Raw genomic sequence first — 13,363 nt, forward strand, 5'->3', positions numbered from 1 at the left:
AAAACAAAATAAAAATTGGAATACGTTAATTTAGAGGTATGAAGGGTTAACGTTACATCTTAGGATAATTGTTCATGTTCTGTATACATACTAACATATAAGGGTATACTTAGTGTGGTTACTCCATGTTTACTAGCTATAAGATTAACGTTACATCACTGTTTTTCACTTCTTCAGTCAGCCAGAGTGCAGATATCAAACCTGAAACATCATCCATTTCTTCACTGCTGGTGATGACATTGTTGTCAGCTGCTGACACTGCTGCTTCTGCAGCTTGTGGCGCCTGCTTCAATGAAAATAACTCGTCAGGCTCTAGGAAGGATCACTTCTTCTTCAGGGCAGGGAAGGCTACGCAGTACTCAGGCTAATGTCGCGCAGTGGCTGCCCCTCTGGTGCATTCCGGTACTGCACATTACTCCCGAGACATTTTCAAAAAATTAAAAAAAATCTTTTTTTTTTTTAACTGAAACATCCGGGGCTTTTCAGAAAACATCCGGGGGTTGAGCCCAAGTAGCCACCCCCTAGCGCCGCCACTGTTCAAAACTCTAAATCTATCTAACTATATCTAAATTCTCAATGTTTGTCTGTCACTTTATATCTTCGTCTCTCTCCATTTCCCGCCGTCTCTCTTCGGTTCCCGCCGTCCCTCTTCGTCTCTTTTCGTATCATTCCGTTTACCTGATAACCTCACCCCCTCCCTGGTAAATACATCCTGTTGAGCAGAATCTACAGTTTCCAGTATTTTCCATTTCGTAAAATGATAAAATACGGCGAAGATATTAAAATATGTGCTTCCATTATTTATACTTTTAAAATATATTTGTATTAACTTTATATCATCGTATCTCCGTGTTTATTGGGTCTTGCATGAAACAAAGACTGGCATATAGTTTCAAGCCAGTACTTTCAACAGAAATACACATATAAATCCTGTTGAGCAGGATCTACAGTTTCCAGTATTTTCCGTTTCTTAAAATGATCAAATACGTCGAAGATATTCAAATATATGCTTTCATTTTTCATACTTTTGAAATGTATTAACTTTACATCATCGTATCTCCGTGTTTACTGGGTCTTTTTGCATGAAACAAAGACTGTGATATCCCAGTCTTTGTGCCAGTACTTTCGACAGAAACAAACGGCAATGTTGTCAAGACCAGGGCTCGACATTAAGGACTGCCCGATGGCCCGGGCCGTCTAGTATTTAGCTCGGGCAATGAAGCCTCACCTGCTGGTTGCCCGATCAGGCAATCTATTATGCCAGTATCATGCAGCTCGCGGATCCAGTAATGAGTGACCCGACAGTAAAATTATGCATTTGTTTACATGCCCACCGGAACCCAGAGGAATTACCAACAGATCAACGCACAATCAACCCATACAGGACATCTCTTTCTCCCAATTAAGTGTTACACATTAGAATGGACTATTCTTGTCTGTCACATAAGTGGCGCAACTGAAGCGGTATTGCGCTAAAGGGAAATTATTTTGACCAAAGAGATTTAGATTTGCCGGATAACGGGAACTCTGACGTCGCCATTTTGTGTGCTTCGCGGATGCGCTCGGCTCCTCTCGACTGCTGCTCGACTGCTGCTCGGTCAGCTTCCGGATGAGGAAGCATTCATTCGACCAACTTACAGTAGATAACATTACAAACATTTTTAACAGGGGCCATAATAGTGTAAATAATGTTTATTTTGGCAGTTACAACTGAATGTAATGTTTTCTACTTTTTTACATCTGGGAAGGCATTTGCCTTCATCAGATGGAAAGTGTCTTGACAAACAACTTAAGTATTTCTTATAGCTATGCAGGGCATGCAAGCGAAAACAAACACAAACAAGAACAAACAAACTTGAAATTGTACAATATAATATTGTGGTGGTTCATCTTATAATTCAGTCTAGAGAATGCACCAGACAGCATCTAAGACCTGCAAAAATCTTTTCTTTTCTAGGGGGAGGCCCCCCAAACCCTTCGTGCCCTTTCGTCCGCGCAAATTTTTCAGGGCAATCTCTATTGGGCTCAGGGCCATCTGTAAATTAGCTCCCAAAATCCTTAATGTCATCCGCTGCAGACTGTTGTTTTTATGCGGCACCGGCTTGAACAGGTCATCTGATCTGATCACGCCTGCGTGACGGTCGACTCCAAAGGGGAAAGCGGCGAGATGCATTTCCTTCGGAATCGACAAGCAAAACCACAACAATGGCGGACACGGACAATTTACGAATTAGTTCTTTCTTTTGTAAGCTCAATTTATCAATAATTTGTCAATAAATAAGGGCTAAAAACGTCACAAAAGTCAATTTGAAGATCTACTTGTCCGATATTGTAAATAACACGTCCTGGACGGTGGGACGTGTGCTTTTTCGCACACTGTTTAAATGACGCGATTTCGGCCCCGGAACCGAGTCCGTGGGGCTTAAGAGGTGCATCACTATCTTTTCTGGATATAGTCTTCCTTTAAGGTGGAGTAGGTAATTTTGGAGAAACCAGCTCGAGTCGAGTGCTCTAGTATTTGAAAATACACAACCGGAAAAAATCTGCCACTTCCTTACAGAGCCCCTCCTCCAACACACAGGAACGCGCACGTGATCAATGAGGGCACAAGATAAGTTTGTGCACAGAGATGGAAGGCTGACAGGCAGGTAGGCCATCAAGTTATTTTAGCCATGCTTTTTAAAGTACTACAGCTTCCACAGATGACATTTTTTAATGGATTTTTTGTCAAAGCACTTAAGATATTCATTGCTATCAGGATGTTAAGAGCAACAAAAACAAAAAGTGTATCCCGAGCCGGTTTCTCAAACTTAAAACGGAACACATGTTAATGCTAGTTATGACTTATTTACTAATTGCAGTATACCGCAATTTCATAAATTTAGCTACTTCAAAATACTTCGATGGTAACACTAGGATTGACTTACGTTAAGTTATGGATGTTAAACAGCACCAGAAGACGAAGCGAGCTCCCAGTGTGAAGGCTGGTCTGAGGTCAGTGTCAGAGAAAGACAACATACACTAGCTTACTTTTATTTGATGCGGGCATAACGGATGCAAAGGCTAGTGACTTATCCGACCAGGCCGGCCCACACCGCTACCGGCCCATCGGGATTCGTCCCGAGCGTCCCGATGGCCAGTCCGCCACTGGGCTTCCTACATTATTTGAGGGTCTGTGATGACTGCTACTTTTTTATACCAACATGTTGAAATCCCTCCAAAGCGGCAATTATGGTGCTCAAACCAATTAACCTACACTACTGGATATTTGTTAAGTGGAATATTTCACTGTAAAAATACAGTTGCACTCCTAATGGTTCCCAAATCACAGTTTCCTGAACTGTGAACTTCTCATGTGTTTGCAGGTTAAACCTAGTCCTAGGCTACTCATTTTTTAAATGGTGCTAGACTCTTACATAATTAAATTAATACATAGAGCTGTTTGGAATTATGAAATGGGCAACAAACATTTATCTGAGCAATAACAAAAAAACTGTTGAACTAATGCTGTGATCTCTGAAAGTGAGCCACAAAGCATCATATTACTTGGGTTTTATAGAGGCTGTCATAGCAATTGAATGCTGGAGAAAGGCTTTTCTGTTACTGTGTGTGGCGTATGAGATATGTCTGGGCTCTTAAAATAGTATGAATAGCTTTTCTACAAAAGAGCGCTTGGTCTTACTGGAATTAGAGCTGACAGGGAAGGAAAATCTAACATCTAACTAGTCTCTTCTGCAGTGGTTTTGGAGAACGCTAGCCTGGATGAACCGGTGGAAACTGAACTGTCCCTGATGGCTCGACCACTCGAAGTTTTAATTTCTGCTTCTTTTGTGCTGGAGCATGCTTACCCTGCCTCAGAGGTGGGTGGTAGTAAAATATTAAACAAAGTACATTAAAAGACTGTAGCCAATGTATAGCCTGCAGCTACTGTGGATAATTGTATAATTGTATTTGTAAGCTGTGGTCCAATTATATACAATCTAAATGTCTTCTTACCTTTTACATCATGGTTTAAACTAGCTATACATTACACTTTACATGTAATAAAGCAATACAAAATCTTCACTTTTCATCATTTCTATATGTACACAGGAGACTGGGTCGTTATGTTGTTTGTGTGCTGGTATTTTCTTCCTCCTCCTGTGTCTCTGTGGTTGCGTATGAGTGAACAGGTGGTGCCCGGTAGCTGATTGGCTGCCCTCGACAGGCTGATTAGTCCACCTGGGGAGACGGGAGGATATTTAGCTGCAGCCGTGCAGTTCCTCGGCCGCTCTCACTGACTCAACTCCTCCTACTCCCAACGCGGCGCTTATTTTGAGATTTTGTTCTATGGTGCTGTGTTCGCACCTTGATATCGTTGTCCTTCTCCTCTGGCTGCGGGCCAGTTTCACCTTACCTGTCTTTGCAAGACAGATTTATGTTCTCAGGACTGCAAACCCTTTTGTTTTCTTTTCCCTTTTGGATTGATCGTTTTCTCCTGTTTAAGTTAGTGTACGTAAGAAGCCTGTATATTTATTTTCTCGTTTAGGTAAGATTTTGAGTTTTAAGGTTTGTTTCTTTTTTGTTAGTTTTGCAACTCCTATTTGTGTATCATTTTTGGTAAATACATTTACCAAACGCTTTCTCTGATTCGGTCACGCCTTTTCTTTCTGTGTGTACTAACAATAATCCAACATCCATTATTATGTAACCCTTCTGAATACAGATATTTATAATCTGAACATGCTGGAGTTATGACGTCACCCTCCACAGCTGACCATGACAAGCGTTTGGAGAAGCATGCAAACCGTTCTGTCATGGTAGGTTATTGCTTGTAAAGGGAAAACAGGGAATGTATCATTGGGATGAAATGTGATTGATGCATGGCTTAACTTGATATCCTTTTTTTTGTGCCAGGGGACAATGGGTTGTCAGAAGACTTGCAAGGTGGAGAAACTCCTGAAACAGTCTCATGGGGAATTAGCGTGGAGCCAGAGACAAAGGTTAGCCCCAGCAAAGAAAAACAACCGGATAAGAGGCACAGATAAGGTGAGCGTGCCGTGTTGTTTGCCGGTGTGTTTGTGGTGAAGCTCTCCATGAATAAGCCTTGATTCAGTCGTGTCTGGACATCAGCACTTGTTGATGCCTGCAGCCATAATCTGACCTCACTATGCACTCCTTATCTCTTTACTGTCATTATGGCTCATCATTAACAAATGCAACCATATGTGTTGTATTTTCATCTTTTATGCAGATGATTGAGCTACCAATCAAACAATATATTTGAATGCTTTATTTATAGTACGTGTAATTTTCTTCTTTCCAAAGAGATTACCCATCATCGCATTATGCAATATTCATTTGACTAAATACAGCCTTAAATATGGAGTCTCTACAAATGTATTGCACTAAAGAAGGTTTGCCATAGTTTTGCATTAGTTTATAATATTTCAAAACCACCCCTAAAATTGTATGTTTATATTTGTCGATAACAATACCTACGTTATTCAATACGTTATATTGTTGGTATAGTGTCGGTTAAAATAATATGAATGTAAGCAAAACACATTTGCTGACAGTGAAAGACAGGAAGCCTTGCAGCTATTTAAGAGTGGAAACACTGACTTTTTATAACCTTATCTATGTGGCATTGCGCTACTGTGTAAAATAAAATTACCATTAAGAGACAAGTTAAGAAATAAGAAATAATTTAAATTGATTGTGGAAGCCTCGGTAGTAGCAGAAATAAGATGGTACAAATTGAAATGCGGCTGTTATCCAGATGTGCAAAATGCAACTGGGTTGGCTTAACAAGTTTATATCAGTGTCCACGTGAAGATTAACGTCAGTCTGTCAGCACAGGGTGGTATTTGTTTTTGGATTGTGTTTGTGTGGCTATATAACAACCTGCTTGGGGATGTGGAAAGTGTTGGTTGATCTAGAAGGGTACACTGTAAGTCCTTTTTAAGCTAGTTTGATTAAAAAATGTTATTTCTCCTGCTTCAACTGTGACACGTAGCTTGCAGCATCCTCTGTTTGGTGGTAAATAAATACAATTATGATTGAAGTAATTCTTATTGGTACGACTGTATTTAAAATGTTGGATCAAGAATTGGCACACTGTTCTCTCACTGAGCTGTATCACTTCTGATCACAACATGGAATAGCTTGATTGACTGCCACAGGTACAGTAATTTGCTTACCGGGACATTAAAGGTACTAGGGTAGGTAATTCACACTTTTTGTTATATTCCATGGAATGCTCTTAACATCCCGATAGCAATGAATACATTAAATGCTTTGACAATAAATACATAAAAAAATGCATCTGTGGAAGCCGTGGCGCTGTAAAAAGCACGACCAATCATCTGAGCCGGCCCGGCTAAAATAACTAGATGGCCTACCTGCCTGTCAGCCTTCATTCTCGTGCACAAACTTATCTCGTGCCCTCATTGGTCATGTGCACGTTCGTGTGTGTTGGAGCAGCGGCTCTGTAAGGAAGTCTGAAGGAAGGGGCAGATTTTTTTCAGCTGCTTACTTTCAAATTCTAGCTCACTCGAGCTGGTTTCTTCATTCTTACCTACCCTACCTTTAAGAGAGGAGAGTGTGATTCCTTTTCAGCAACCTTAAGTGACAGTAGCAGTTTGTTATCACATACAGCCTTTGCCTATTAAAAAAACAAAACACAATCCTCGCCTTGCTTGTTTTGAAAGCACAGCCAGAGTTTTCAGAAAGGACTGTGGTGTTGAAACAAGAGGCTTGCTAGTGCTCAGCGGAGGCTGTTATGGATAGCACTGGAGTAAATCTCTCTGCAGGCGAACAGCAGGACAAGGAACTTCATTATCTCTGAAGTCACTGGTCTGTAACCACAAAGGGTAGCATTTATTTCCTGCTTAGGGAAAGACAAGAAATGTGGTGAACTCAGCAAGAGGTTTTATATTGATATAGGATGCAGATCATTATATCATCCAGACTAAATATTATGAGATATTGGTAATCAGACTTTTGTCAAATCAGCATTGAAGATATATACTTTTTGTCTTAATGTGTCTTTGGTGCTGTTGTTCTATACATTCTTTTAATTTGCTGCCTCTTAATATATAAGCTACTGTACATCCTCGTGTTGTGGTTGGTGCTGGGCATCACACAGTAATTTGTTAATCTGCAGAACCCATCACAAATGCCAATGTCAAAACAGTTGTTCACACCTCCAAACGTCTCTCAGTCAGCTGTGTTAAGGCACGCCTAGAGTTCCTGGTCTGCTTTCTGACATCATCTGACAGCTGTCTGAACAGTTTTGGTTTCATTTAACATGCTAAGGTAGGCAGGCATCCTCTGAATGATTATTAAAAAAACACAAGACCAGCAGAAGCACCAGCTATTTGATTCACCTTGCATTACTCTGCCCTCGCTAGTTTGAGTGAGACATGCCTTGATCCCACTTTGCTCTGACAATGTAATAATTCCAGTTTGATGTTAACGGATTTAAAAAAAAGTTTTTCCACTTGACCCACACTTTGAAAGCATGTAGCTACAGTATTTGAACTCTTCAGCTTTAATAAAATACAATAGGCACAAAAATGAAAGCCTACATTATTCTTACTCATGGAGCCATATCAAACTAGACATTTCAAGGTCATTCATTACTTCTACATTGAGAAATAGAATCAAAAGAAATTCATGAACACAGTTCCCTTGTTAAAATGATCTAAGAAGTGTAGTGCTTGTAGTTCTACTTTTACTCCTGCTGTGTTCTGTTTTTTTGTTAATTTACTAATGGCCCTGGAGGTGATCTAATCTACAGTTACCCATAGCTGCTGACGTTATAGTGAAAACATCAGGTGTGTGTGTTGCTCATTGTAAAAGCTCAGCACCTCCCCCTTTTGTGTCGACACAGTTGGGATCATTTGACATCAGTCGTTTGTGATGACGTGGTGCCTCAAGTGTTCAACAGCCACAGTGCAAAATAAGCTTCAATTGGGATTGCAGGGAGGGTCCCGCTGGAGGTGGAGGGAAGGCTCTAAACAGAGGTAAGGAGCTGCTGTGGTTGCTAGGCATCCAAGCTGAGGAAAGCAAATCTGTTTTGGGCCCTGCTCCTCCTCTCTCTTTTTCCCACAACAGAGTGCAGCACCACTGTCAGCCACAGAGGGCAGCCATACTGCACATGCTGTGCTGCTCCCCTCCACATCTCCCTGTGGTGAAAAAAAACCCAGGATGGCCCAAATAATCCCCTTTAATACCCTTCTGCACTTGATTTCCTGATCTGTGATTGGATGGTTAGGTTGTAACTGCTGTTTGTGATAGCTGATTGGTCTGGCCCAGCATTCAGGGAGTGAGGGTTTGTCAAACTGAGCCTCCGGGTAGCCTCTGTGGCATAATGACCCATGACGAGGCGAGGCAGAGTCCCAGGATCAGCTTGCTAAAAAAAAAATATCAGAGAAACACTGCAACAAAACTGGGAGCAAAGACCAAAGGGGATGCCAGAGAACCTCACATGACCTTGCCAGCTTCAATCATGGCTGCTCATCAGTGGCAGTTAGGTGGGCAGGCGGTACGATGGAGCACGTGGCTGGAAGGCTTTATTGACAGGATTGTCTGTGACTGCTGAGAATAGGACATAGAATGACCAATTCTGATAAAGGGAGACGAAAGACATCCTGGAGAGGGAGCGCTGCTCAGTGCTGCTGCACACTGCACTGCCTCTGCACCCCTGCGTGTCTGTGTCTGTGTGACTAAGCGTGTGTGTGTGTGTGAGAGAGAAAGTGAGAGAGAGAGAGAGGGAAAGGGGGCGTGTTGATGGGTGTGTGTGTGTGTGTGCTCTGCTGCACAGTTACGGTAGTGTGAGCTGAGTGATGCTCGCTGGCTGTCTCTCTCTCTCCCTGCGCTGCCTGGCTGTGCCTCTTTCTGCCGAGCACTGATGAACCATTTTATGCTACAGAGCTGCCACAGCCATCGTACCGGTTCCGCTGCTTTTCTGTCTTTCTAACAACAGTAGGAAACACCTGCCACTGCATCGGCCCTTTAACCGCTGCTGCTAAGGTACTGTTACATCCACTGCCTGCTGTCAAGCCGTGTGTTTTTCTCAGAAAAGGATTGTTGTGCTGCCTCTGCTGCAGGATCCCTGTGCTGCTGCTGCTGAGTGAGGGATAAGGAACATCATAACATGTCTTAGTGTCTAGGACGCTTAGCTGCTACAATAAAGGAAATGTGCTTTTCTGGTTATTGCACATATGTAGCCTAGTACTGTAACATGCATTTCTTAAGAGAAGGATAAACCTGTTTTGGGCTGTTCTGCACAGGAGTGCAGAATATCTGGGTTTAACAGCACTGGGAAGAGCCAGAGGACATTGCACATCATCTGCATGCAATGAGGTTTCACTGTCATTTTGTTAAATTGAGTTCCTCATCCTAGCTGAAAAAATGCTGCAGTGTTTTTTTAAATATACTTCAGTCTGCATAAGAGGATCAATGTGTTCATGGTCTGGGTGATATAACATGATCTTTTGGGGTTGGTTCCGGTTGTCACTGCCATGCTGTCAAATGGATCTTTTTGTAGAGTCTACATGCAGGGGAGATGCATAAGTCTTAAGTTGAAAAATAAATCATTAGGGTAAAATAAGTTGTATTAATGAGTTGGAGATGTGAATGCTAATTGAGAGGCAGCAGTCATCAGATATTAATCAATATGCTCCCATGGATATTTTCAAACATATGTGCAGATTATCCATCAATGATGTACACCAGTGTAGACTGTTATCAATATAAGGCTGTTAAAACAAGAGCTTACACTCCATGGTGTTTTTTCCCCACATACCACAAAATATAGTGTATTTGTATGTGTGCAATGTGCAATGTGCATTATAAATGTAAACTAGATTTATAGTAGGGTTATAGAGGGCATTTAAAGATGTATGAAGGATGTAAGTGTTTCTGTATGTTGTGTCATCAGCTTCAGAGCTCAATTTGCAATAAGACAAGATCCTATAGGTGGCAGTCATGAGGAGGGTGGCAGTAGGAATAAACAGTGGAGGCTGAACTGTGATTTCTTACTGTGAGAAAACATGTTGTGTGTATGTGTGTTTGAACAGGTATGGATATTTCTGTTGCCTCCCAAGGTCGCTCATTTGAAGAGCTTCCATAATTAGGGCTGTCAGTCTCGACCTGCACCTCTAATATGAGAGAGTACTTACAAACTCCCATTCATGTAGCTCCTCCTGTCCTCCTTGACAAGCAGACATGGCCATTCATCATTTCACTGGTTGTCCCCGAGCCGCCAGCAAGTGGCTTTTATCTTCACTATGCACAGGAGACGAATATTCATATTCCTGACCTAAATTTGTTTTCTGCAATGAGTTGGAGAGAGAAGGCAGGCGGTTGTGTTTGTGGTGTAGGAGTTCAAGGAGGGAGAAAGAGTAGTGTTTCGTTTCTTTTTGTAATTTTAAATCTGGCCCTGGGTCAGATATATTTGCATACAGTTCTTAGTGTGTATTTGCTTCCTCTGGGAACCAATTGGGTGGGGTTTACCGCATAGGTTCAGACATGTTGTTCTAAGTCACAGAACTGAATTTAAATAAACACACAACTTATGCTCAATGTTATACCTTATTGAAGTCAGATTGTATTGTATTGGCCCAAATCTTTATTGATAAGACCCGAGGACATAAGTGAGATTTCTGTTAGTATTTGTTCATGACAAGATGTGAACACTACACAGACTGATATCATCATTCTTTAAGATGATATAACCCTGTTAGCAATCTATTTGTTATGTATGGTAAAGGTGATTGGCTGCATTCTGCCATCCCTCTAAGGAACTATACACCTTCAGGACCTCAAGGTGAGCATGTATGATTGTACCTGACCCCTCCCGCCCCGGTAACAAACTCTTTGAACTCCCATCTGGAAGCTGGCCACAGCAACAAGGACCACTGACATGGACTTAAATCCTCATCATTACTACTACTGCCTCCTTTCAAGCAGACGTGTATGCATTTCTATTGTAATCATTAACTTCTGTATTGAAGCTGGTTAAAGTTGAAAATAATCTTTCGAAATGAAGGAAGTGTAACATCCAACTAATCTTTGACTTTTCTGAACTGTCATTTTTTGCCACCTTGTATTCTTATATACATGCCGATACTGATATAACTGCAATAAGGTCAAATCACAAGTTCCATCATGGTTGTGTATCAGTTTCATTCTTCCCTTTGAGGCTGGTCTGTTCAGGTCTTTATTAGGATGGTTAAAACTTTAAGGGCACCGTGCAGCATGTGTTGTTAGAGTCTGTCATCTCTCGTTGGGCCACAGTTAGCAATGCACTGTGTATCTGTATTCAAAGTAAGCCACAACACGGTTGGTTTTGCCCAAATTCTATTTGAAGATTCCTCTAAAATATCATTCATCTTCAGTATGTTATCAGGTTGCCTAGTTAAAATCTCACAAGAATGCATCAGCATCTATGTGTAAACATTCCACAACATACCATAGAATAGATGATGTAACAGGCCCAGGAGCATAACGTTGCAGTACCAGTGACCCGCCCCCTATTCTGGCACTCTTGTTCGTACTACACGCATCAGGGAGGTTCGCCCTCAGTTTGGTCTTACGTGGTTTTGTGAAGTGGGGGGCATTGTCCCCTATCCCCCCCTTGATCTGGCCACGCCCTTATTCGAACACGTCCTTTAATTTGATCTCGATTACACATGGGTTAAGTTTCATGACTGCGTCTTGCAAGTTGCAAGGATAACAAAATCCCAACAAACGCATATGCGCAAACAGGCACTTTTACATTTAAATAAAAAGCGAACTGCTCTACCATGTTGTGCTACATTCCTGCTATTGTACATATCACGGCATCAGAATAAGACTTAAAATGAGATTCATTTTGAATATACTAATTTGGTTTAATCTGCAGGAAACAATGTCAATCTGCAGTCAATCATGTCCATTTAATTGCAGAAATCTAAAATTGTGATTTCCATTAATTGTGCTGCCCTAACCCGTTACTAAACCGGATTGCTAGGTTATAGTGTGTCCTCAGTGCTAGAGAGGCAAGTGAAAGTGAAAGGAATAGTGCTGATGTGCTGAACATGGCTGCTCAGTGGAGGGTGTAGCAGTGTGAGCGGAGCATGGCTCAGCATGGTCCTGAGTGACTGAGGCTCGGCTGTAGTAACAGCTGGAACGCTGCTGCTGCTGCCTGAATGTGGCCTGGATAAAGCACGTGACCCCGCCACAGTGTGAGGCATTAGTGATATGAACAGCAGGGTCCACGGCCGCTGTTACATAACACCATCTTCACTGGGAAATCTCTGTAAAGATGGCTCCGGGAGACTCAGAGTGACGGCAGAGTGAAAGTGCATTATCATTGTCAGCAGATGCATCACTTGCTCTGATGGTTGGACTGTCCCATGCATGACAAAGCAATCATGTGTCTCTTGTGTGTCCAGAAGGTATTTCCATGTGAGGGCAGATTTACGTAGATGTTTTGTGCTATATAAGCCTATAGATTAGATCCGAAACACACATGTTTAGTGTATGTGTATGTTTTTGTCTATGTGTGCATGTGATCTCATGTATCATTACAGCAGCATGAGTGTTGCAGTTTGTATCTCTACATATGTACATGGGAATGTTTACAGCGCATGTTTGTGTTGCGCCATAGCTCCCGCAGCAATAATTTAATGTAAGTAGATATTTTGTGCCAGCTGTCGTCATGTCGGCAGTTTGACTGACTGCTGTAGTCGGGTTCAGTTGCCCGTTAGAGACTGGCTGCTGACTTCTCTGGAGGTCAGAGGAGAGTAGCCAGTAATCACCTCAGGGATCTGACTGCATTCATAATTGATTGTTCCTGGAGTTGATCAGCACTGTCCACTCAGTCAAATGGACAACACTGATCTGGTGTGAACAGTCTGAGATTAGATGAGCCAACAGAAGTTAGTTGTACTGATGTATTCTAAGGGTGATGCTATTTCCTTTTTCACTCCAGTTTACAGATGTGACTGACAGCTGTGACATTTTCCAAGGAACAAATATTTGCATAAAAGCCTGCAGGTCCTACCCTGGTTGTTCAAAGCTTAAACTAAGGCTTTACTCATCAGAGTAACATTGTTATAGACAGGTCATTGATTTATAGGAATTGGTGCCGGAGAAAAGGTTGGACTCCAAGGCAAAACCCCTTTCTGTACACCAACAGGCTTTGGGTTAGCTTTAGCCAGGCTGAACTGATGTACAAATCTATCTATATATATTGAAACTTATTTTTTGAGTTTTTCTTGCCTTGCTGTCAGTAAGTCTGTTTGTGGTTCAGCTCAGTGAAGTGGAGGGCTGTCTGGATCCGAAGGTGAATGATCAGGCCCGAGGGTGGGGCCTGGGGGTGATTATGTGG

At 41.9% G+C, this 13,363-nt stretch overlaps 1 protein-coding gene across 1 annotated transcript in view; it reads left to right on the forward strand.

The window, feature by feature from the left end:
• rimbp2b (RIMS binding protein 2b) overlaps positions 1-13,363 on the forward strand; it is an 89,212-nt gene that overhangs the window by 3,168 nt on the left and 72,681 nt on the right. The window contains 2 exon segments of the mRNA XM_079686393.1: positions 4,706-4,799; positions 4,897-5,028. Of these exon segments, the coding sequence (XP_079542519.1) occupies positions 4,734-4,799; positions 4,897-5,028 (198 nt within the window). The 5' untranslated portion in view covers positions 4,706-4,733.

Source organism: Notothenia rossii (assembly GCF_949606895.1).
Source record: "Notothenia rossii genome assembly, chromosome: 6".
Lineage (NCBI taxonomy): Eukaryota > Metazoa > Chordata > Actinopteri > Perciformes > Nototheniidae > Notothenia > Notothenia rossii.